The 26478-nt window shown below is 33.9% G+C and overlaps 2 protein-coding genes across 3 annotated transcripts in view; both read left to right on the forward strand.

Moving 5' to 3' along the window:
• LOC149926075 (uncharacterized) overlaps positions 1 to 26478 on the forward strand; it is a 374126-nt gene that overhangs the window by 250910 nt on the left and 96738 nt on the right. The gene's annotated exons all lie outside the window — the stretch shown is intronic.
• Positions 19390 to 20201, forward strand: LOC149926080 (death-associated inhibitor of apoptosis 2-like). 2 transcript variants are annotated; one of them, XM_090159846.1, is made up of 2 exons: positions 19390 to 19557; positions 19757 to 20201. In XM_090159846.1, the coding sequence occupies exon 2, from the start codon at positions 19764 to 19766 to the stop codon at positions 20133 to 20135; it is 372 nt and encodes a 123-aa protein (XP_090015972.1). In that variant the 5' UTR covers positions 19390 to 19557; positions 19757 to 19763; the 3' UTR covers positions 20136 to 20201. The 2 variants fall into 2 exon arrangements, with proteins under 2 accessions (XP_090015972.1, XP_090015973.1); XM_090159847.1 differs by having other exon boundaries at positions 19762 to 20201.

Raw genomic sequence — 26478 nt, forward strand, 5'->3', positions numbered from 1 at the left:
ACGTCAGCTAAGAGCAACGCATCGCTTTTCACATAGAGGTCGGTGTATTCCCCTACGAAAACCGAGGTTAAGAGATTTGAAATATTCATACTATAGTAATTTTACCTAATGTTTGAATATTAAACGCTGTCCAAACATTTTGGGCGTGTAAATAATCAGATTCTAAAATATTTTGATTTTTCAATGAACTGAAAAACTCTTCTCTAGGTGGCAGCGTCGTCTCGTCAAATTTCTTTTCATCGTCGATATACTCGTACGGGTAGACCCCCTTCCGCAAAAGCAGTTGAACTTTACTGGCTCCTTCCAAAACGAGATTAGATACTAGAGCATCGAGGCTATCGCTTAGAAATCGATAAGAGTCTAAAAACCGAAATCTCCTTAAAAATAATAATAAAATTACTGTTAAGGTTAAATTCATAATTAAATATATTTTACCTAGTTTGAGTGAAATATAATTTTCGCTAGTGGAAGGAATACAGTCAAGTGTCTGTTCCTTAAAATGGCCAATCTCCTGACATATAAGATGTAAATCGTATCTATGAAGATTTATTATTATTAGGTTTATTTCCTGGTTAATTAACTTAAGAAATTCACCTGCTAAGGTTATGAAGGAAAATAGGGATAAATTCTGGAACTTTCTTTTGAAGATTACAGAGGTTAAGCGCTGGCCCCCTATATTTACCGCTGAAATGACAATGATCTCGAACAGCGGGCATATTTCCCTGATTTAGCTGTTTCTGACAAATGTAGCAATGCGTAGCAGCTTAAAACTGTTCCTCCTCCTCCAGGGTAATAATCATTGGTACATTGGTCTCAATGAGTTCCATCAACTCCTTCTCTTATTCCAGAATAGACTCCAGAAATCTGCGAGTTGCATCTTGACCTCGATAGCAATCGGTTCGAACAGGTACACCTATAAGTATTCTCTTATAATATATCTAAAAGGGAATTTTGCCAAATAACTATCCGTTAGGTCCAACAAGCACCCACGAATACGCGCAGCTGATGTGCATGTTTACTTTGCTGGTATTTAAATCGGGATCTAGATCACATCCTTGAACTCTCGGTAGGATTGCTTCAAAATCGGCGTAAAATACATACTGCACCTAATAATTTCATTTCATTAAGAGTTAAATTAAATAATTTTTATTTTTACTTTTTCCGTCCACTCATATTTATCAAAATAAAGCGTCTTCTTCTTGGTAGGGAAAACTGTTTTTTGGACGCCGTGTGTGGCACATTCTTCGATATGCGCATCACGTCGCTGTTCAGCGTTGTTTCCGCTGAATCGGTGAAGACACATTCTAATGCAGAAAATAATTAGTAGATTGCAAACTAATATATTGGAAACTAAATTACCTGCAATAATAACTTGTACTTCTGTGTTTTGTTAGATGCTGTAACAGTTTTCCTAGGTCTCGTATAAGACAGTAATGTCTATTCCCATCGTCAATATCTTAAGTTTGGTCGGTGATGTATAGCAAATCAACCTCCCTTTCCTTACAACACTTGTTGGCGCTAACGTAAAGGGGGAATATGTCTCCCGAAAAGCCGAACACAGATATTGATAAATTATTCAATAATTAAAATTTTTTAAGTTCCGTAGCGTTTAATTTGAAAGGAAAAGATATATCACTGGTATCAAGTTCATTTTCATACGGTGTATATTTGGAAACACGATTAGCGTTTTGAATCTTATTAACTGGGTGAAGTTTAGCGAGAATGGACCAGAGAAAACATTTATCATCATTTTCGTTTCTAATATTAAGAATCGCATGACGTCGAGATAGTTTTTCAGGTAGTTCCATATACGATGACCCCCGCAACGGTTGGTAAGATGCTACATTTAATTCTACATACAGAACACGGTCAATTACCCAACCCGATCCTATCAAAAATATAATATTTAGTTCAAAATATAACTTATAAATTTTAGTTTTAAAGTTTTCCGCTGCTGACTGTATTGTTTCAATGCAGTCGTTCAGCTGGCTTTCAATGACGTCGGGCGTTAATGTTGTTTGCATAGTGCTCCGGAAATAGGGTCGTAATTCCGCTCTTTGTTCCGCACCCCCTAAAGGTCTCATATAAACAGATCTTACGAGTAAGAACCATTTAATTCCACGTTTTCTGGCGAGCCTTTCCATTAGAAATTTACTGAAAGCGGCTCGGTAACTTCCGATAAACATCCCCGCATCAATATCATAGTCTTCAGCATTGTAACGGATAGATGCTAACGTATCATTCAAGGCCTGGACCATACTTGGGGATGCTGGTGGTGTTTCATCAAGTATTGATGAGGCAGGAACAGGTGATGGTGTTGGGTTGTCGGGTAAAGCTGATGTAGATGGCTGTGTACGGGTAGATTCCAGTTGAATGTCTTGAAGCAGACTAGGTGAAGGTGGACGGGTTGGTGATTGCGAACGTTGCATTGGCGACGGTGTGCAAGACAGGTCCATGGGTTCGGAAGGGCCGGGTGCACAAGTCATGAGTTCGTTGGTGACTCTTGAAATTTTCCAATCTAGCAACAGTCTTACCACATACTTATGTCTATCACCGTGTACTTCTCTAACATGCCGATTTAAGGGGGACTTGGTAGCGAAACTTTTCAGGCACGTAGGATACGTATACTGAGCTTTAGGCATATTGAATATAGTAAACCGTGGAATGACCTCCCACAAGCCTATACAACCCCTTTTATAGTATATTCAAGTATCATTTGAGAACGATACGTTTTTCATACTAAAACTTGAGATATTCGTTTAAAGAAATTCTCGTGATATAGGTTCAAGTGCCAAACATATTTAAGTACTACAATGATATTAAAATGAAGTTTAAAAAAATTCCATTCTACGTTACTTTAACAACGAATATTCCATGACGTCAAAACACTCCCGCAAAGTACTTAACGATTCTATCTTATTGATTAAAATAGACACTTAATGACATTAAATGGAGTTTAAAATTAATTTCCATTCCACGTCATTTTAACAACGAATATTCCATTACGTCAAAACACTCCATGTTTTAAATTCAAATTAACCGCGTCCCCCGGGTAATCCACGCACGCGCGCGCGACGCCAGGGTTATCACTTTTTACATTATTTCATCTTATTCCGTACGATAAATGGCGATAAGAAATACGTTCAAGTACCATATAAGTGTACTCTTCGAGATAAGCGGAGATATATGAACAAGCTGGCCTGAACACAATATGTTGATATACGAAAAAACAAATCGTCGCGAGAAATATCATAAATACATTAACTTTTCGACGATTTTACCCCCATTTCACCCCTTAAATCCCGGATCTCGATCACGAACCTAAACCTGAACCTGGGATCGATGCCATACCCTCACATTCCTTCTACTTAGCCCCTTCTTTAGGATTTCACAGGCTCGAGGATACAATTCTTCATTTTTCTTTAGGTGATATCTGATTGTTGCAGCCAAGAGAAAGGGACTCGCTGTTACTCCAAAGGGAAGCCGAGTCAATTCGTAAACTTGAAAATTTGACTGCTCTTGTAAATTGAAACTCAATAGGATTTAAATAAACATTTAATAATAATAAGTTTTGTTGTGGTTTTGATTATAAAAAATATTTCTTCGGAATATGATACTTTTTATTTAGAAACTTACTCAAATAATAAATTATTATGGAGCGCCACTAATATTTTTAATTTAAATGTATCGTAGATACTTAATAAATTTAAAACTACTTATTATCAAATTAAAAAAGTAGAAGGAAAGTGAGGGTGTGGCGTCAGTCTTAGGTTCAGGTTTAGGTTCGGGATCGAAATCCGGGATTTATGGGGTGAAATGGGGGTAAAATCATCGAAAAGTCAATGTATTTAGGGTATTTCTCGCGACGATTTGTTTTTTCGTATATCAACCTATTATGTCCAGGCCAACTTGTTCATTTATCTACGCTTATCTCGAAAGATACTTGAACGTATATCTTATCAAGCTTTATCGTACGGAATAAGTTGAAATGATGTAAAAATTGATAACCTAGGCGACGCGTGCGCAGATTACCCCGGGGGACGCGGTTAATTTGAATTTAAAAGTGTTTTGACGTCATGGAATATTCGTTGTTAAAGTAGAATGGAAATATTTTTAAACTTCATTTTAATATCATTGTAGTACTTAAATATGCTTGACACTTGAACCAATCTCACGAGTATTTCTTAAAACGAATATCTCGATCGCGTTTTATCGTACGAAATAAGTTGAAATTATGTAAGTTGTATGATACTTGATAACCTAGGCAGGAAGATAGCGCGCGCGTGCGCGGATTACCTGGGAGGCGCGGATTGCCCGGGCGCGCGGTTAATTTGAATTTAAAACATGGATTCCCTCTCCGAAATAATTCATGTACCCAAAATTGGACCGCAAGTTTTTTTCTTTTAGGGGAATCTCTATGGGAGTTTAACATTACAATAAAGCTAATAGGTCCAGTTTTTATTTTTATTTTTATTTTATTTAATAAATTTAAACTATAATACTAAACTTTTTCAAAAAAAACTTTTACAAACAAAATTTAAAATACACATTTTTAAAATTTAACTACACCAGCTCCAAGTCAGCTAGCGACTTTTTTTTTAAGTAACTACTAACTACAATTAAAATCAAAGGATATGCTATATTTTTCATGCTTTGAAAACAATTCATTAAAATCTCGAGTTTTTAAATATATGTAAAACACGAAGGAGCAGATCTTTTATCACAAATTTTCAAAAATTATATTTAATTTAGTTTATAATAATATAGGGAACTCAAAAATTAAAAAACCGAAAAATAAAAAAAATTACATACTTCAACCTTTCTCCCAGTTATTAGTTTCGTTTTAAACTTGGTTTACGTTTTAGTTTTACTTTGCTATTCTAGAAAATTCTAAAATTCCTTTAGAGTTTATCAGTAAAACCACTTACTTTAAGTATTTTTTTTAATTAGTTCGGTCTAATAGTAGATTACGCACCTATAATCCATGATGTTTTCATTTAAATTCAAATTATAACGAATTGAAAGTTTGAAGAAAATATTAATTTAGTTTGTAAATGAAATCCTTTTATAGTACTCTGAAAGGCTCTTAATACGTTTTGAACTTCCAAAATAAATTAATGTACTAAGTTACGTTTAAAAGAACCTTTTGTAACAATTCCAATATATATATATATATATATATATATATAAAACACCGTGATAAATAGTAAAACCCACTTATAGAGAGAAGGGTGTCCATCTGGTGAATGAGAATTTCATTCTCAATCACCAGAAGGACACAAAGCTGTAGCTTGGCTCCCGCCGTTCACTCGCGCCTCTCCCGTTCCTCCCGCCGTTCACCCCGCGCCTCTCCCGTTCCTCCCTTAATCACCAGAATTTCTAATCACCAGATTCTCTCTCCCCCAACCCCATTCACTGGATACTTTATCTCCCGTTCACCAGCTGCTTTCCCCCAGCCCCCATTCACTGGATACTTTCTCTCTCTCTCTCTCGTTCACCGGTTGCTTTCCCCCATCCCCATTCTCCAAAATTAGTTTTGCTCGTGCAGATATCTGGAGATTAGATTTTTACCCGTTTGCTTATCGCTTCCGAACTCCTTAATTTCTAATCTCTAGGCAATAAAAACAAGTTATTTACATTTAATTTTTTATTTTAGAACTTTGTTTTACATGTTAGTAGGTACTATCAGATATTCCATTAGATGGTTATCTTGTACATTACACAATTAAAACAAATTAAAGTAGTTAAGTTTACAGGCATTTAAATGGGGTGAAACGATCTCCTGCAACTTAATTTAATTAAAAGTTCTAACTCACGTATTTGTAGTGTTTAGCAGCAGTATCGTCTGACATCCGAGGGACAGTCACAAACGTCTTCTTCTTCTTCTTCAGGTACAGGTGAGAAGCTTTTGTCAGAGACCGTAGTTGCTTTTGGCGTCGGGGGAATGTCCCATTCTAGCGAAAGGTACTTTTTTTCCGATGGTGAATTATCCCTAGCCGGACAGTTTGGAAAGAATCTAGCATGTTCAAGCTCTGGTACGTCTCCTGATTTCCATCCTTCTAATACGCCATGGCATTTGTAACATCGTACTTCATCGCCCCGCTGAATATAGTAGAATCCAGCCTTCGCTAGTTGCTCCTTAGTGACGTGCGGATTTTTCCAGTGACGAAACGTTTCAAGTCGATACACTTCAATGTCCATAGCTGATCTAGACCAAATACGTTCTATAGTTTCAAATGGTACATTCTCTAAGTCTACATTTACCCCTAAGTCTACTAAACCTAATTTTATCAATATGGTTAAATTTCTACGCTAAAATTCTCAATATAAACGCTTTTTTCAATATGCAAATTGTTTTAAATATGTCTAAAAATATAGTTTATTACCAAGAAAAAATAGTTACTTACTTTACGGGTAGAAATCCTTTGTCGAGCTGTAGAAAAGACTGAGCGATCCGTCAGCAGGTCTTTACTCGTCAATGTGCCGAAGAGAAATGACGCGTGTAAGATTAATTTATTCCTATCTTGTTGAGAATAATTCATCACGTGATCTAAACTTCAAATAACCCTCAAATTCTATTGGCTGTCTCTCTCTGACAATTTAAACTGCCTCTAATGATTGACGACACATATTAACCCACTTGAGTATTTGGAAAAAACCCTTTGCTACTCGAAGGAGAGTTTTGGAAATACCACGTTGACGATATCAAAATCGAGCTCTCACTTGAAAATGTTTACGGAAAACAATCCTCTTGGAAAATTGAGTTACGTAGAAGATTGCTAAAAAATGGCTAAGTGTTATGTTTTTTTTTTCAATAGTGAGTCTTATTTTTTACATTTTAAAGTATTTATTAAGAGTGAAAAATCCCATGACTACACTGACGGCATATCTTAAGTACCGGTGGAAAAAAATTCATTGCTCAAAGTTCAGTTATCTTATTAAACGTGCGCGTGCACAGAAAAATGAACGAGTCACGTGATAGTAACTTAATTTCTACGCTAATCTTACCCCTACTAGGCCTAATTTCTGTCTAATACATTTCCAATATATATATATATATATATATATATATATATATATATATATATATATATATATAAAAGAATGCCTAAAAATTTCATTTTAAATATAATAAAATAGCCTAGCTGATTATTATTATTATTATAACTTACTTTTCAGCGTGACCTTCAATGACTATTCCCAATGCTAAGACTCTTTATTGAGATAACGAAAACTGTAACTAAGAATTGATTCCCATGACTTCCCTGACGGCATATCTTAAGTACCAGTGGAAAAAAAATCCATTGCTCAAAGTTCAGTTATCTTATTAATCGGGTGCGCGCGCACAGAAAATGAAAGTCACGTGAGAATCGGTACGTCACTGAAAATAGTGGAAGTGTCATCACTAGAGTTCTTTTATCAATATATTTAATTAAGAATTATTTCAAAGTTTAGATGGCGCCATGGTTCTCAAAGCAGTGATATTAAAAGATCTCAACGGGTGGAATTGGAGAAACGCTAAAAATATTCTCGACATATTCATTCTCCCTGAGTATAAATAAATAAATAAATAAATAAATAAATACATTCTTGGCGTAGTAGTAGGATTTTAAGAAAAAAATTAAATACGGAAAATCAATTATTTTATTTTAAAGGTTTTGTGATTTCTCACCAAACAATTTCAACATCTTCAATGTAGGCTATCACATCAGGGGCATCTCAAAAATCTTTTTCCTCTGATCTCCTAGTTTCTGCCTCTGTCTTTAGTATTTATAAATATTTTCCTATCCATAAAGCATTTCCTAACTGGTGGACTTTGATAACACTAAAATTTTACTTATAATAATATGCTGAAATACATTTTCCAATACGCAAAAAATTAAAGCTAGACCTAAAAACCTGTAAAGTGTAAATAGTTAAGACTAAATTTCTAAGCCTAGCCCATGAAAGTACATTTTCCGTAAATCATATCCTAATATGAATGCATTTGTTAAGAATAAATGTTTTTTTTTAAAAATATGCTAATTAATTTCGTAAACAAGCATAAATTTTAGTTCGCCCTTCCTCCAAAATATCTAATAGAGCTAGTACATTCTCGATAAATATACATGTTCTTGGGGAATAAGAGACGTTTTTTATCAAAGTAAGCCAAGTTTAAAGCTTATTGTCATTGGTTCCATAACAAAAACCACATTGTAACGTGATAATGGCTGCTCACTAATCCCAATTCCATGTGAAACTCTTTCAGTTTCTTTTGAGTTTCAAAATAGGGTTTTAGAAATAGATTTTTCCTATTTCATTATATATAAGTATTAAAATTAGAATTGCTTCATTAAATTATGCATTTGTACTGTACTGTACACAATACCTGCATTTGAAATTGTATAACATTAAAACACAGTTTTAAAAAAAAATATATATCAAGGTTTTCAATTCAGTTAAAAATAATTATATTAGATGTATTGTGTTTATATTTTTAACTTAATTGCATTGATGTTTTAAAAGCAAACCTCGGGCCTAAGAAACAGGCAAAGTGTAAATTGCTAAGACTAAATTTCTAACTCTAATAATGTGTAAATCAATTATACAATTATCTATTCATAAGTGTTAGAGACTTTATTACAATGAAATAAAACCATGTAGAAATGTATATGATATAAATTTAAGAAAACTCAAACATTCGACAGACATAACTTTTCTGTTTTAAATCAACAATTTTATTATTCTTTCTTATCATTTTTTTATACAACCATTTGTTTTTATAAAGATAACCTGAGGACGGCTATAATATGAACATATACCTAAAAAAAATCGGGGGTTAAACAAAAACAACCTTAAGTTTACTATTTTTATAAATTCACACGTCCTCAATTATGCAAATTTTATATTAACATTTCTACTATACATATTTCATAATTATCTCGTATAAAAGATGGTCATTTTTGTACTATAAAACCATTCCATTCCTGAAATCCGCTACAGGAAAATCTGCAAAGGGATATATATATATATATATATATTTATATATATATAGCTTTAATCAAATAAATAAATATATTCCTTATGGATTATAAGTTCGCGAAAGGTGTGTATTATATTTAATTTCTTACATTTCGTTTCATTATTTAATGATTTTTTTTTTATTTTTTAAAAAAGTATGTCTTACTCTGAAGTCACACTCTGGTTTTTGGAGTTACAGCTTCAATTTTTGATGGTGCCCCAGCCGTGTACTTAACAAACGGTGTCAATAGTATCGTTGTCTCAATTCAATCTTGGGATTGTCTTACTGAAAAATGGTCCTATGTCATTGACGCTCTGGGGTCACAAACAGGAATACGAATTACTCTACCAACGCCTACTATTGAGCAGTATTCGGATTGCTGTTACAACCATTACTTTCGCGTAACGTCGACAGGCGGAGAGTTTAATTGGATTCTGCAACCATTTAGTCAAAAGTATTTGCTAGATGAAATGTGTTTAACTGGGAGTTTGACGCTTAGCGTACCCCAGGTAATTGCGTTCGATCAGTGCAAACCCAGAATTGATGAGCAACTTTCCGTACTTCGGCAAAATCAATCATCCATCACCACAATGTATGAAGTTCTCGAACAAAAATTCAGAACTTTCTATAGTGTTTTCAAACCTTTGGAGAGGAGAGAGAATCCCTGTGGCTTTTTAGAACTATACAGTGGATTCCATCTCTCAAACGACTATTCTAAGCCTTTGGAAAAACTCTTTTTAGAAAAATTCAGTGGGAATTGCCCCTTTGAAATATATTCTCTAATGAATTATTGTTTGAACGATATAAAACATTTACAATTACTGTTGGGAGACATACTGTAATTTTCTAAACAATAAACAAAATACGAACCATTTTCATGTTTTATTATTATTAGGAATATGGATGAAAAAAAAAACACACACATTAAATATTTATTTCAAATATCTGTAGAACCGAAGCCTCTCGATCCTCTTTCTGTATCTTCTTCAATTTGCTAATACAAACCAAATCAGGAAAATTGAAATAATAATAATAATAATTTTGGAGGGTGGAACATATCAATTTAACTCACAAGGCATTCCATAGGAACTGGCATTCCATAGGAACTGGCATTCCATAGGAACTGGCATCGAAATACATTCGCAGATAAGTTGAGCTATTCGATCGCCTCTGAAGATTTTAAATGCGTTTTTCCCGTGATTAATCAAGACAACCCCTATTGTACCAGTGTAATCTTTATCTATCACACCTGCTAAAACATCAATACCATGTTTTACGGAAAGTCCCGAACGATGGGCTAGAAATAAATAAATAAATATAAAACATGGTATTCGTTAAATAAATATATATATATATATATATATATATATATATATATAATATTACCAATACGTCCGTAGCAGAAATCAGGTATAACTACACTTAAATCAGTATTTATTAGCTCTCTTGCCATGGGGGCTACAACATAGTTATATGCACTACATAAATCAAGACCTGCAGAGCCAGGTGTTTCTCGAGTAGGCGCGCATGCATATTTCGTTAATCTTACGAATTTCAGAATCTGCTGAGGAATTTCCATTATGGATAAATATTAAAGACAAATATTAAAAAAATATTCTAACGAGTAAAGAAGTTTCAAACACAAATGACAAGTTTTACGAAAAAATTCCTTTTATAGCGTTTAACTCGATTTAAAATTCTTTAGATACGCTACTTAAGATAATCTATGAAGTATTCTTGTAAACTGATCTTGTTATAGTGAAGATTAGTTGATTAAGCTAAGCAATTTACGAGCGACGTCCTAGCGTACTTGTAATTAAGAAAGTAAGTACTTAGTTTTACGATTTTGCTTAAAACTATGATTTTAAATCGATAAAGTGAAACACGTAAAGTGTCCCTGACCAAAATTGTTTCACAAACATCTGTACCGTTTAATAAGATACGAGTATGATAACGATTTCTAGAGCCCTATGTTCGATAATGATTCATTAGGAAAATTTGAATATAGTTTAAATTTTTAATTACTTATTTTTGGGTTGACTACCAATTTGGAGGACTACTGTTTTGATTTTGATATAACTAAATTTGATTGGTTTTCGAAAGGTTTTCTCTTCCTCCCCCCTCACCCTCCGCCCCCAGTTTATAATTATGATGTCAGTTGTAAATTATTTTTTTCGAGTATAAAAAGGGTAAACAGAAAAATTGAGAGATAGTATTAAGAAAACAGCCAATTCGAATTGTTTCGGAATCGGCTCGAGGGACTAAGTACGTAGAAATACGTCAATTGTAAATTCTAAACTTTGTATATATATTATATTCAATCATTCATTCTTACTAATTTTATAGTAATGGATCCTATTTCCATAACTTTGGCCTCGGGAAATGAGTACGTCGGTACGACAACCGAATCTATGATTTGCCTTCACTGCGACGAATGTACGGAAGAATTGGCTGTAAGAGGTGGAGGACTGTTCTTTTGCTGGGGGTCGAGAGTGCGCGCATTATCAAATGGGTGTAATTTTTCGACATGGTAATGTCTATACCAAACACATCCCCGGGCATCTTATAAAGGAGTTCCCGCCCCATCTCCGTTGTACGTACTGTGGAAGAAGAGGGTCGAAGAGAAGCCGTCGACGGGAGGAGTGCTCAGCGTTCGATTTCATGGGATGCTGTCATTACCCTAAGCCTCCCAGAGACCGAACTGTAGTTCGTTTTATAAATAAATAAATAAATAAAATTGCGAATAATTTACAAATAAATGTCTATTGACTTTTCTTCATCCTATAATATAAGTTTATTCCTAAATTTTTAAGCTTATTACAATAAGATTTCTTTAAGAGAGAGAGAAAAGAATTGCTTAAATTATTAAGTTAGGGTTATAAGTCAACATGATAACTTATATCCTGGGTATAATTTACTAAACTTCAATAACTTTGACTTGATAAAGTAGGTAATATATGTTTCCATCTAAGTATACAAAAAATGCTTCAATCTTTCAATAACTTTATTTAAATTACATTGATTGTGAGTTGAATTTACAGGGTATTCCCCCCAACGATATAAACGAATTAATTTCTCATTGTTTAAATGATGTCGCATACTTAAATTATGCCTTTTCACAATCAATGTAATTTAAATAAAGTTATTGAAAGATTGAATAATTTTTTTTGTATACTTAGATGGAATCATATATTACCCTACTTTATCAAGTCAAAGTTATTGAAGTTTAGTAAATTATATCCTTCGCATACTTAAATTATGCCTTTTCACAATCAATGTAATTTAAATAAAGTTATTGAAAGATTGAAGCATTTTTTGTATACTTAGATGGAATCATATATTACCTACTTTATCAAGTCAAAGTTATTGAAGTTTAGTAAATTATACCCAGGATATAAGTTATCATGTTGACTTATAACCCTAACTTAATAATTTAAGCAATTCTTTTCTCTCTCTCTTAAAGAAATCTTATTGTAATAAGCTTAAAAATTTAGGAATAAACTTATATTATAGGATGAAGAAAAGTCAATAGACATTTATTTGTAAATTATTCGCAATTTTATTTATTTATTTATTTATAAAACGAACTACAGTTCGGTCTCTGGGAGGCTTAGGGTAATGACAGCATCCCATGAAATCGAACGCTGAGCACTCCTCCCGTCGACGGCTTCTCTTCGACCCTCTTCTTCCACAGTACGTACAACGGAGATGGGGCGGGAACTCCTTTATAAGATGCCCGGGGATGTGTTTGGTATAGACATTACCATGTCGAAAAATTACACCCATTTGATAATGCGCGCACTCTCGACCCCAGCAAAAGAACAGTCCTCCACCTCTTACAGCCAATTCTTTCGTACATTCGCCGCAGTGAAAGCAAATCATAGATTCGGTTGTCGTACCGACGTACTCATTTCCCGAGGCCAAAGTTATGGAAATAGGATCCATTACTATAAAATTAGTAAGAATGAATGATTGAATATAATATATATACAAAGTTTAGAATTTACAATTGACGTATTTCTACGTACTTAGTCCATCGAGCCGATTCCGAAACAATTCGAATTGGCTGTTTTCTTAATACTATCTCTCAATTTTTCTGTTTACCCTTTTTATACTCCTTTCGAAAACCAATCAAATTTAGTTATATCAAAATCAAAACAGTAGTCCTCCAAATTGGTAGTCAACCCAAAAATAAGTAATTAAAAATTTAAACTATATTCAAATTTTCCTAATGAATCATTATCGAACATAGGGCTCTAGAAATCGTTATCATACTCGTATCTTATTAAACGGTACAGATGTTTGTGAAACAATTTTGGTCAGGGACACTTTACGTGTTTCACTTTATCGATTTAAAATCATAGTTTTAAGCAAAATCGTAAAACTAAGTACTTACTTTCTTAATTACAAGTACGCTAGGACGTCGCTCGTAAATTGCTTAGCTTAATCAACTAATCTTCACTATAACAAGATCAGTTTACAAGAATACTTCATAGATTATCTTAAGTAGCGTATCTAAAGAATTTTAAATCGAGTTAAACGCTATAAAAGGAATTTTTTCGTAAAACTTGTCATTTGTGTTTGAAACTTCTTTACTCGTTAGAATATTTTTTAATATTTGTCTTTAATATTTATCCATAATGGAAATTCCTCAGCAAATTCTGAAATTCGTAAGATTAACGAAATATGCATGCGCGCCTACTCGAGAAACACCTGGCTCTGCAGGTCTTGATTTATGTAGTGCAAATAACTATGTTGTAGCCCCCATGGCAAGAGAGCTAATAAATACTGATTTAAGTGTAGTTATACCTGATTTCTGCTACGGACGTATTGGTAATATTATATATATATATATATATATATATATATATATATATATATATATATATATATATATATATATATATTTAACGAATACCATGTTTTATATTTATTTATTTATTTCTACCCACTCGTTCGGGTCTTTCCGTAAATCCGTACAACATGGTATTGATGTTTTAGTAGGTGTGATAGATAAAAATTACACTGGTACAATAGGGGTTGTCTTGATTAATCACTGGAAAAACGCATTTAAAATCTTCAGAGGCGAACGAATAGCTCATCTTATCTGCGAATGTATTTCGATGCCAGTTCCTATGGAATGCCTTGTGAGTTAAATTGATATGTTCCACCCTCCAAAATTATTATTATTATTATTTCAATTTTCCTGTTTTGGTTTGTATTAGCAAATTGAAGAAGATACAGAAAGAGGATCAAGAGGCTTCGGTTCTACAGATATTTGAAATAAATATTTAATGTGTGTTTTTTTTTCATCCATATTCCTAATAATAATAAAACATGAAAATGGTTCGTATTTTGTTTATTGTTTAGAAAATTACAGTATGTCTCCCAACAGTAATTGTAAATGTTTTATATCGTTCAAACAATAATTCATTAGAGAATATATTTCAAAGGGGCAATTCCCACAGAATTTTTCTAAAAAGAAGTTTTCCAAAGGCTTAGAATAGTCGTTTGAGAGACGGAACCCACTGTATAGTTCTAAAAAGCCACACGGATTCTCTCTCCTCTCCAAAGGTTTGAAAACACTATAGAAAGTTCTGAATTTTTGTTCGAGAACTTCATACATTGTGGTGATGGATGAATGATTTTGCCGAAGTACGGAAAGTTGCTCATCAATTCTGGGTTTGCACTGATCGAACGCAATTACCTGGGGTACGCTAAGCGTCAAACTCCCAGTTAAACACATTTCATCTAGCAAATACTTTTGACTAAATGGTTGCAGAATCCAATTAAACTCTCCGCCTGTCGACGTTACGCGAAAGTAATGGTTGTAACAGCAATCCGAATACTGCTTAATAGTAGGCGTTGGTAGAGTAATTCGTATTCCTGTTTGTGACCCCAGAGCGTCAATGACATAGGACCATTTTTCAGTAAGACAATCCCAAGATTGAATTGAGACAACGATACTATTGACACCGTTTGTTAAGTACACGGCTGGGGCACCATCAAAAATTGAAGCTGTAACTCCAAAACCAGAGTGTGACTTCAGAGTAAGACATACTTTTTAAAAAAATAAAAAAAATCATTAAATAATGAAACGAAATGTAAGAAATTAAATATAATACACACCTTTCGCGAACTTATAATCCATAAGGAATATATTTATTTATTTGATTAAAGCTATATATATATATATATATATATATATATATATATATATATATATATATATATATATATATATATATATATATATGTTTGTTTTTTATCCCTTTGCAGATTTTCCTGTAGCGGATTTCAGGAATGGAATGGTTTTATAGTACAAAAATGACCCTCTTTTATACGAGATGAGAAGTATGTGGGCACTTAAAAAATTAGATACCACTAATGATTATTTCGCTGTATACTTAAGTTATTTCTAAAAAAAATATTAAAATCAACTTAAGTACCCCTGTACTACCTTCTTTGTTTTCGAATTTCAGATAGCAAAACAACACTTAAGTTGAATTCCTTTTATTAAAATTGATACTTTAATATGGTTAGAAGTATATAAATTAAACAAGAAGTGTACCCACTTAGCTTAATTTGAGCCCTTCCAATGCATCCATAAAGTTTACGAAGCAGACGATGGTAAAAATAGAGGCCACCATTGAGAATAGAGGATTGAAAAAGTAGAGTGCTAAGCTCAGTAAACATGTATTTGGGTTTTGTCCTATATGAATTTTCACGTTTTAAGAGGGATTAAACATTTTATACTAATTTTAAAAGTCGCGTTACTTCATTTTCTTCGCGATTTATATTTTAAAGGTTATTTTTTATTGTCATGGTCTTTTATTTTGAATTGAATTTAACCCTGTATTTAGCGTTATTTCTAAGTAATATCTATAAAGAAGTTGAAGCCTTGGTTGTTAATGTGGAAGTTGAAACTAATTGATAGTCATCATGAAAATTGAGTCATATTTACATAAACTTCCAGAGAAAAATATATTTCACCAAACATATTGATTAAGTCTTCTATCTTATTTTCAGCCTTTAACCGAACTTTAAACCGAAAGTCTACAGAAAATGTTGATTGGTCTAGGTCTGTAACTCTTGTAGAGGTCAACAAAGCATATGCGTATCTAAGCTAAGCGAAGCGTATAAATAGTCTTTGCTCTCCCTCTAACCTCTTAAACGCACCGTGTAATGTAGCGAAACGCAGTTTTTTCTTACACTCAAAACCTATAATCAAACAAACTTGCAAACCCTCAATTGGCAATATTTTATAAATTAGATTTATCTGTAAAAGTTTTATTTTAACATTTCTAATATCAAATGGTTGACAATATTTTATTAATTAGCTTTATCGGTTCGCTGTAGTCGCGTTACCATGTTATCTGTGTCCGTGCGAAACGGAAATCAAACGAAATTACCTGGCGAGCGAAAATAATAATTAGTGCACTTCTTGTATTATTTATATACTTTTGCTATGGTACATTTGATTATAAAAATTTATAAATTACCAAACCCCTCCTCCCACCTCTCCCCGTTTTTAAGTACCAAATGAAGTTATTATTTCAAGTGATTTCTGATTTGGCATAAATATATATATAATTACGAGCAAGTTTAGGGGCTAAATATTAGCTATGGAAAATAACGTGGATATGCGTGTAACTAAAGCAGTTCTTAGGTTTTCTTTTAAGCCTGATATGCCAACCGAAAAACAATTTTCGTTTAGAACGTTAGAAATAATGTTAAGAAAATATAAAAACTGGTATTTACGTGAATTGAACCTGCAAGAGGACGAAGGTTACATCGACGTCCATCTAGCTACCCATGTCGTCATTGAGAAGATTTTTCAAAGATTGGGCCCTCACTCAAGGGAATACATTAACGTAAGCTTGAAATTTGTTTTGATCTAATTATTATTATTATTATTATTATTCGATTCAAAACTTTGATTATACAACATAAAAACTTGCGGAGACTAAAGCGTTAGTAAGTTAGTGTATGTATGTATGTACGATAGTGGATATATGAGACAGTGATAAATTGAACTAGTGAATAGAAGGTATGGATTATCGTTTAGCTTATTATTTTGATTTCTTTACTTTATAGATCGAGAGACGTATTGTAGGGGTCTCGGACGAGGACGAGGAAAAAGTTAATGCAATGCTAGATGTTTTTTTACACGGCGATTTACCCAACGCTGAATAAAACGAAGCATCTTCATCTTCGGTGAAACGGGTACCGACTCCCAAAATTGAAATTAAGGCAAAAAAAAATGAAAAAAATCTGTATAAAAATAAAATAAATAAATTTATTTTGATCCGAATATAGTGAAATATTTATTCGTTGAAGGATCTAGCGACATCTGGCCTGTACAAAGATACACAGGGCAGCATGGATCTGATAACAAACGCAGCTGAATCAAAAGAAATAGAACTTTACGGAAACATTTTTGCGATATTTTTTTGATTAACGGTGTACAACTTAAAGTTTCTCTAACTAGAAAAAAACAATGATTTAACCCTATTTAGCGACACTCTTGACGCGTAAAGTTGAAATTATGCCTAAATTTTACTACCCCCTCAACAAGGTTTATTACATAGTAATTCCAAATATCCCTTTACCCGTACCGAGATTAAAATAACTTTTAGGACTTGAAGTTTCGATTATCTCAAGTGTTATTTAATCTCTAGATATACGACCCAGCGTTCTTTTAGTTCCTGGACCCCCTCGAGGAGAGACACGTAGCACGATTCTTTTATTTCCTATCCAACAATAATCATTTCAGTATATATCTGCAATTGCTAAAATAGTGTATTCTACCGAGTTAATAGTCTCTAAGATTTCCTCTAGTGGGAACCCCGAAACAGGATTAATTTTTATCAAAGTTGTATCAGAAGTAAGCGCAATGTATTTTCAGCTATTCTAATTTGCCTAATTTAACACGTGACGATTTTTTAGCAGTAACCAGGTAAATTAACGATAGGGTGCGAACAGATTTGATATTCGCTAAGATAATCTCGTACCATTGTCATTTCTTTTAAACGTTCCAATTGCGAATCAGTTACTGTAGTTAAGGAAAAGGTAGGGTCTTGGGTATCAGTTAAATCTATTATTTCCATTTCTGGAGAATCGGGTAAAGTTACTATGGGTACTTCTGGGAGCTCGTTATCAGTTATATCAATCAATTAAGGGGAGTCGATTATAATCATTTCAGGGGTATCAACTAAATTAATTTCTGGGTATTGTACACCTTTCATTTCATTTTAATGCCAATTTACTTTGAAAATTGTCAACGTGGTATTTCCAAAACTCTCCGTCGAGTAGCAAAGGGTTTTTTTTTCCAAATACTCAAGTGGGTTAATATCTGCCGTCAATCATTAGAGGCAGTTTAAACTGTCAGAGAGAGAGAGAGAGAGAGAGACAGCCAATAGAATTTGAGGGTTATTATTTATACTCAGGGAGAATGAATATGTCGAGAATATTTTTAGCGTTTCTCCAATTCCACCCGTTGAGATCTTTTAATATCACTGCTTTGAGAACCATGGCGCCATCTAAACTTTGAAATAATTATTAATTAAATATATTGATAAAAGAACTCTAGTGATGACACTTCCACTATTTTCAGTGACGTACCGATTCTCACGTGACTTTCATTTTCTGTGCGCGCGCACCCGATTAATAAGATAACTGAACTTTGAGCAATGGATTTTTTTTCCACTGGTACTTAAGATATGCCGTCAGGGAAGTCATGGGAATCAATTCTTAGTTACAGTTTTCGTTATCTCAATAAAGAGTCTTAGCATTGGGAATAGTCATTGAAGGTCACGCTGAAAAGTAAGTTATAATAATAATAATAATCAGCTAGGCTATTTTATTATATTTAAAATGAAATTTTTAGGCATTCTTTTATATATATATATATATATATTGGAAATGTATTAGACAGAAATTAGGCCTAGTAGGGGTAAGATTAACGTAGAAATTAAGTTACTATCACGTGACTCGTTCATTTTTCTGTGCACGCGCACGTTTAATAAGATAACTGAACTTTGAGCAATGAATTTTTTTCCACCGGTACTTAAGATATGCCGTCAGTGTAGTCATGGGATTTTTCACTCTTAATAAATACTTTAAAATGTAAAAAATAAGACTCACTATTGAAAAAAAAAACATAACACTTAGCCATTTTTTAGCAATCTTCTACGTAACTCAATTTTCCAAGAGGATTGTTTTCCGTAAACATTTTCAAGTGAGAGCTCGATTTTGATATCGTCAACGTGGTATTTCCAAAACTCTCCTTCGAGTAGCAAAGGGTTTTTTCCAAATACTCAAGTGGGTTAATATGTGTCGTCAATCATTAGAGGCAGTTTAAATTGTCAGAGAGAGACAGCCAATAGAATTTGAGGGTTATTTGAAGTTTAGATCACGTGATGAATTATTCTCAACAAGATAGGAATAAATTAATCTTACACGCGTCATTTCTCTTCGGCACATTGACGAGTAAAGACCTGCTGACGGATCGCTCAGTCTTTTCTACAGCTCGACAAAGGATTTCTACCCGTAAAGTAAGTAACTATTTTTTCTTGGTAATAGACTATATTTTTAGACATATTTAAAACAATTTGCATATTGAAAAAAGCGTTTATATTGAGAATTTTAGCGTAGAAATTTAACCATATTGATAAAATTAGGTTTAGTAGACTTAGGGGTAAATGTAGACTTAGAGAATGTATCATTTGAAACTATAGAACGTATTTGGTCTAGATCAGCTATGGACATTGAAGTGTATCGACTTGAAACGTTTCGTCACTGGAAAAATCCGCACGTCACTAAGGAGCAACTAGCGAAGGCTGGATTCTACTATATTCAGCGGGGCGATGAAGTACGATGTTACAAATGCCATGGCGTATTAGAAGGATGGAAATCAGGAGACGTACCAGAACTTGAACATGCTAGATTCTTTCCAAACTGTCCGGCTAGGGATAATTCACCATCGGAAAAAAAGTACCTTTCGCTAGAATGGGACATTCCCCCGACGCCAAAAGCAACTACGGTCTCTGACAAAAGCTTCTCACCTGTACCTGAAGAAGAAGAAGAAGACGTTTGTGACTGTCCCTCGGATGTCAGACGATACTGCTGCTAAACACTACAAATACGTGAGTTAGAACTTTTAATTAAATTAAGTTGCAGGAGATCGTTTCACCCCATTTAAATGCCTGTAAACTTAACTACTTTAATTTGTTTTAATTATGTAATGTACAAGATAACCATCTAATGGAATATCTGATAGTACCTACTAACATGTAAAACAAAGTTCTAAAATAAAAAATTAAATGTAAATAACTTGTTTTTATTGCCTAGAGATTAGAAATTAAGGAGTTCGGAAGCGATAAGCAAACGGGTAAAAATCTAATCTCCAGATATCTGCACGAGCAAAACTAATTTTGGAGAATGGGGATGGGGGAAAGCAACCGGTGAACGAGAGAGAGAGAGAAAGTATCCAGTGAATGGGGGTGGGGGAAAGCAGCTGGTGAACGGGAGAGAGAATCTGGTGATTAGAAATTCTGGTGATTAAGGGAGGAACGGGGGAAAGGAGCGGGTGAGCGAGAGAGAGAATCTGGTGATTAGAAATTCTGGTGATTAAGGGAGGAACGGGAGAGGCGCGGGGTGAACGGCGGGAGGAACGGGAGAGGCGCGGGTGAACGGCGGGAGCCAAGCTACAGCTTTGTGTCCTTCTGGTGATTGAGAATGAAATTCTCATACTGATAAACTCTAAAGGAATTTTAGAATTTTCTAGAATAGCAAAGTAAAACTAAAACGTAAACCAAGTTTAAAACGAAACTAATAACTGGGAGAAAGGTTGAAGTAAGTAATTTTTTTGATTTTTCGGTTTTTTAATTTTTGAGTTCCCTATATTATTATAAACTAAATTAAATATAATTTTGGAAAATTTGTGATAAAAGATCTGCTCCTTCGTGTTTTACATATATTTAAAAACTCGAGATTTTAATGAATTGTTTTCAAAGCATGAAAAATATAGCAGATCCTTTGATTTTAATTGTAGTTAGTAGTTACTTAAAAAAAGTCGCTAGCTGACTTGGAGCTGGTGTAGTTAAATTTTAAAAATGTGTATTTTAAATTTTGTTTGTAAAAGTTTTTTTTGAAAAAGTTTAGTATTATAGTTTAAATTTATTAAATAAAATAAAAATAAAAATAAAAACTTGACCTATTAGCTTTATTGTAATGTTAAACTCCCATAGAGATTCCCCTAAAAGAAAAAAACTTGCGGTCCAATTTTGGGTACATGAATTATTTCGGAGAGGGAATCCATGTTTTAAATTCAAATTAACCGCGCGCCCGGGCAATCCGCGCCTCCCAGGTAATCCGCGCACGCGCGCGCTATCTTCCTGCCTAGGTTATCAAGTATCATACAACTTACATAATTTCAACTTATTTCGTACGATAAAACGCGATCGAGATATTCGTTTTAAGAAATACTCGTGAGATTGGTTCAAGTGTCAAGCATATTTAAGTACTACAATGATATTAAAATGAAGTTTAAAAATATTTCCATTCTACTTTAACAACGAATATTCCATGACGTCAAAACACTTTTAAATTCAAATTAACCGCGTCCCCCGGGGTAATGTGCGCACGCGTCGCCTATGTTATCAATTTTTACATCATTTCAACTTATTCCGTACGATAAAGCTTGATAAGATATACGTTCAAGTATCTTTCGAGATAAGCGTAGATAAATGAACAAGTTGGCCTGGACATAATAGGTTGATATACGAAAAAACAAATCGTCGCGAGAAATACCCTAAATACATTGACTTTTCGATGATTTTACCCCCATTTCACCCCATAAATCCCGGATCTCGATCCCGAACCTAAACCTGAACCTGAGACTGACGCCACACCCTCACTTTCCTTCTACTTAAAAATACGGTAGCTCATTAGTGTATTTTTAATTAAAATTTATAAAAATTTAATTAATAATAGTTATAGTAGAGATAAGTGAGTGTGTCTACCGATAAGGGGGCACCTGCGGGCGGGGGAAACGGGGGTGAAACAGGCCCCTGTAGGGGCCCCATTTTGCGACAATATTCGGCGGGGTCAAAAGGTTAGGTCAAAAGGTTAGCTGTTTTACGAGGTTGATTTACGATGTTAGGTCAATAGGTTATCTGCCCCTATGGCGGTGTGGACACGATGCAAACAGCCGTTAAATAGGGGAAATAGGGGTGAAACAGGCCCCTGTAGGGGTCCCATTTTGCGTACATTTTCGACAGGTCAAAAGGTTAGGTCAATAGGTTAGCTGATTTACGATGTTACCCTGGGTCAATAGGTTATCTGCCCCTATGGCGCTGTGGACACGATGTTATGCAAACAGCTATAAACCGTCATAGTTAATATCTGGCGCGGTAACCCATTTTAGGTCAAAAGGTTAGCTGATTTACGAGGTTAGATGATTTACGATGTTATAACCCATAAAACCCAGGTGTTAACCCATTTTAGGTCAATAGGTTATCTGCCCCTATTCGGCGGGCGGTGTGGACTGACACGATGTTATGCAAACAGCCGTTAAATAGTTTCCGTCATAGTTAATGTCGGGCCTAGGGCACAATTCGAGTTGGTTTTCGCCGACAAACACTTTCGGGCCCCTAAGGGTACCGTAAAATAGCGGGCGGTCATCGGTAAAAGTGTTTTGGAAAAAAAAGAGCAGAGTGTATACAAATTATAAGGTTTTATTTATACATTCAAAGTTACAGTACATTAAGCGGATGAAAAACGCTTAAAGATAAAACAATTTATTTTTAATATATTTATGGTTTGTAAATACCATAGTAAACAAATTGTAAAAGTTAAATACACAAAACATATTTTGGTTGGCCACTGTTTCTTTAAAATCTTCAATAATTTTAAATGCTGTTACGTAATTGGACGCGTAGCGTACAAGGGTATCATACCTTTCATGTTCATCCGATAGAAATAAATTGTTGGGTGCACATGGTTCTTTATACAATATTTCGTAAATTTTACGATAATTATCGGTTATAACGTAACCCATTAATTCAAAGAGTTTTTGGTTCACTTTAAGGAGTTGAATGTGCGAATTAATGAAATATTTGAGTCTGTCCAATTCTCGAGTTTCCGGCGCTTTGATTACGACCGACGCTTCGGATATCGTACTTTGCAAGGTTAATTCTTTTTGGTCAGACATAGCGGCGGTCACTAGCGCATCAGATAGCGGGAACGGTGATCGAAAAGGCAACCGTTGGGGATCATTTATTTGTTCCCAGTGCCCGTATAAATCGTCCCAGGCGCGCGAAGACATCTCAAAGACCTGGTGTGTGATTTTATTGCATAGAGCTACAGATATATCGAGCTCAGACGTAAAACCCGTAGTAACGAAAAGCTCGGATGAAAGTGAATACCGAGGGTTAATGTTACGCTGAGTCGGATCAAATTTAGACATTTTAGTAGACCCAGGAACGTTATCTACACAGCTTCGTTTAGACATGATGCTCGAGAAACGGTTTGTAGTGTACTGCCGATGGATGACGGGGATGAATCCCTTATATAGCGATAATAATTTGATGACGTAATCAGGATGACGTAATGGGTTGACTCAATGACTCACGCGATTAGTCAAATTTTGCGGTGTTATGTGTATAGCGACGGCCATATTGGTAAACCAAAGAGATAGAAATTCTACAAGTCCCATTAAAAGTAAAATCAACGCGATTAGTAATGCGTTTTTAGGATTGTTCGCGATAAGGCGAGTAACGGGAAAGGCGGGATCGTCCCTATTCGGTAGGGCTGGTGGAATCATCTGACATGATGTTATGCAAACAGCCAGTAGCTATAAACCCGAGTAATGGGCCCCCTACGGCATCTGTCAAACACTTTTTTCCACGTGCGAGTGGTGTTATGAAATAAATCCAAATAGTTCAATGGGTCGAGCCTTTTGTGTATCTATTCATAACTATTTTCACCGACAAACACCTTCCCCGTGTAACATTATTTTCAAACACTTTTACGATGCGCAAAGCTATCCGTCTTACGGAATATCGGCCCTAGGGGGTAAAGGGTAGATAGAGGATGGCCCTTGCCCCCAGCGCGTAAAATAGACACAGCGGGTGTCCCCTCTCGCTAGCTAAAAGTGTCGTTTTTACATCAGGTGTGGATTCTTCGCGCTAAAATGGTTATAACAAACGATTGTTCCCACCAAAAATGTAAAATCCATCTCCGCTGTTCTCGGATGAGGACGTAGCCATTTAAGTTTTTATCAATTTTTATATTTTTAGCTTGGTGATGTATTCCAAAATTAAATGGTAACCACGTATGCGTAACAATTTCAAGATGCAAGATACTCGAGAATGGTAAAATAGTCTATATTTAAAGTTAAAATGCGAAAACTATATTTGTATAGTCGAAATTTATTTTAACGTGTTAAAATAAAAATTCATCTTTCTGACAAGAGTCTTACCCATCACACATACACCATCTAATCTGGAATCTATGTTTAACAATTGGAGGAATTCGTGTTTACGATAGGCTCTTTTTTAACGTAACTTAGTACATTAATTGAGTATTTTGAAATATTTTAATATCGGAATTTTTTTTTATGTATTAAAAGTAGAGTTAAGATGCTTTTATAGTATTTTCTATGTATTAGCATATCTGAACTTGTGGTTCAATTTTGGGTACATGGACCACTTACACGCTAATGATATTAAAATGAAGTTTAAAAATATTTCCATTTGAACGAGTCCCTCTTTTTATATCCGCAAAGTACTGAACGATTCTATCTTATGGATTTAAATAGTTCTAACAATAGTACAACTACAACATTTGAGAAAGACACTTTTCCCATTGTGAAAGTGGAATACAAAATAAGAATCACTTCAATTTAAAACGCACTTTAAATTTAAGTATAGACTATTTTACCATTCTCCAGTAACTTTTTTTTCTTTAAAAACTGAAGAAATATTAGAAACGACATCAGTGATCAATTAATTGTTTCCGAGTATGACAGACGATTTTTGATATTAAAGAGTCATTTTTCAAAAGTAAGATTGTTTTCGGTTATTTTTTTTAAAGCTAGCTTAGAAATCACATTATTTTTATATATAATTATTTAGTTGTAATGTTAATTCTTAATTACTGGTAGCCTTCACTAGAAACTCTTATAAGAATTATATATGAATTTATAACCAAGCGTGTATTTACCACTAGTGAATGCAATATCAGTCGAAGAATTGAAGAAAGACGGAATCACGTCATTATTAAGAACTGGTGACTACTTCTGTATATATTGTGACGGTTCAGTTTTTCATGTTCCAACTGTCGGACGGCTAGCAGGGTACTGTGACGGATACTCAATCTGTTTGAAGTACCGTAAAGCTGTTTATTTCCAATCAAAAAGAATTCTAAGTATAATAATTCCTCCAGGTGTATTAAAAGCGTTACCACGCATATATTTGTGTTTAAATTGTGATATGTTGGGCACTAAGAGAGCAGCCAATTTGTCATATTGCGAAGTAACTGGTGGATGTTGTGTATTTCCAAAAATTAAAAAATAATAATAGTATGTGTGTGTTTTTCTATTATTTTTCCACCTATATTTGGCGTATTGAAAGCTATTTTAACGTATTGAACGTAGAGTCAGGGGTTTTTATAGTATTTTACTACCTATATTTACATTTTGGAAAGCTATTTAAACGTATTGAGCGTACAGAGTATTTTGCATTATTTATGGTAATAAAAGGTAATTATTGTAGAAAATAAAAGATATTTTAATTAAAACATTTCGGTGATCTATTCCAAAATTAAATGGTAACCTCGTATGCGTAACAATTTCAATATGCAAGATACTCGAGAATGGTAAAATAGTCTATATTTAAAGTTAAAATGCGAAAACTATATTTGTAGTGTTCAATTTAAAAGAAAATTACTTCAGCTTTTAAATAAGATTTTTTTTCTGTATCTACCCTATATCATTTACATATTATTTTTTTATTCTAATTTAACCATAACTTTAAAAACGTTGCACGTCTGAATAGCTGTGTAGAGTACTATTAACAGAGATAAATATTTCTGGGTTCAGTTAATGTGATGATTCGAGTGAAAAATTTGAATATGTTAAAGTTATTGGATTGAAGGAAACTTCAGTGTTTTCAGAGTGATAATTAAGGGAAGTTGCCGTACAATATAGTTGAAAATTATCTTTTTAAGTCTGTGTCCACCCATTGATTATGTTAGGAAGGGAAAAAATTTCATTTAGCAAGCTTTTCTTCAATTTCGGTATCCACCCTGTATCATTTAAAAGCTCAAGCATTGTTTTTATCAAGTTAATTTCAAAAATATCTTAAAACAAGCTTCCCTAAGTCTGACTAGCTCTGTAGGGTAATAATAAAATAGCTAAATATTTTTTGGGTTTAATACTTGTGATGCTTAGTGAAAATTTTCCATATATTACA

The sequence above is a fragment of the Leiobunum rupestre genome, chromosome 10 (assembly GCF_980474605.1).
Source record: "Leiobunum rupestre chromosome 10, qqLeiRupe1.1.hap1, whole genome shotgun sequence".
Lineage (NCBI taxonomy): Eukaryota > Metazoa > Arthropoda > Arachnida > Opiliones > Sclerosomatidae > Leiobunum > Leiobunum rupestre.

Excerpts from the sequence above, each read along its gene's own strand:
- LOC149926080 (XM_090159846.1), top strand. The coding sequence starts at position 19,764 with ATGGACATTGAAGTGTATCGACTTGAAACGTTTCGTCACTGGAAAAAT.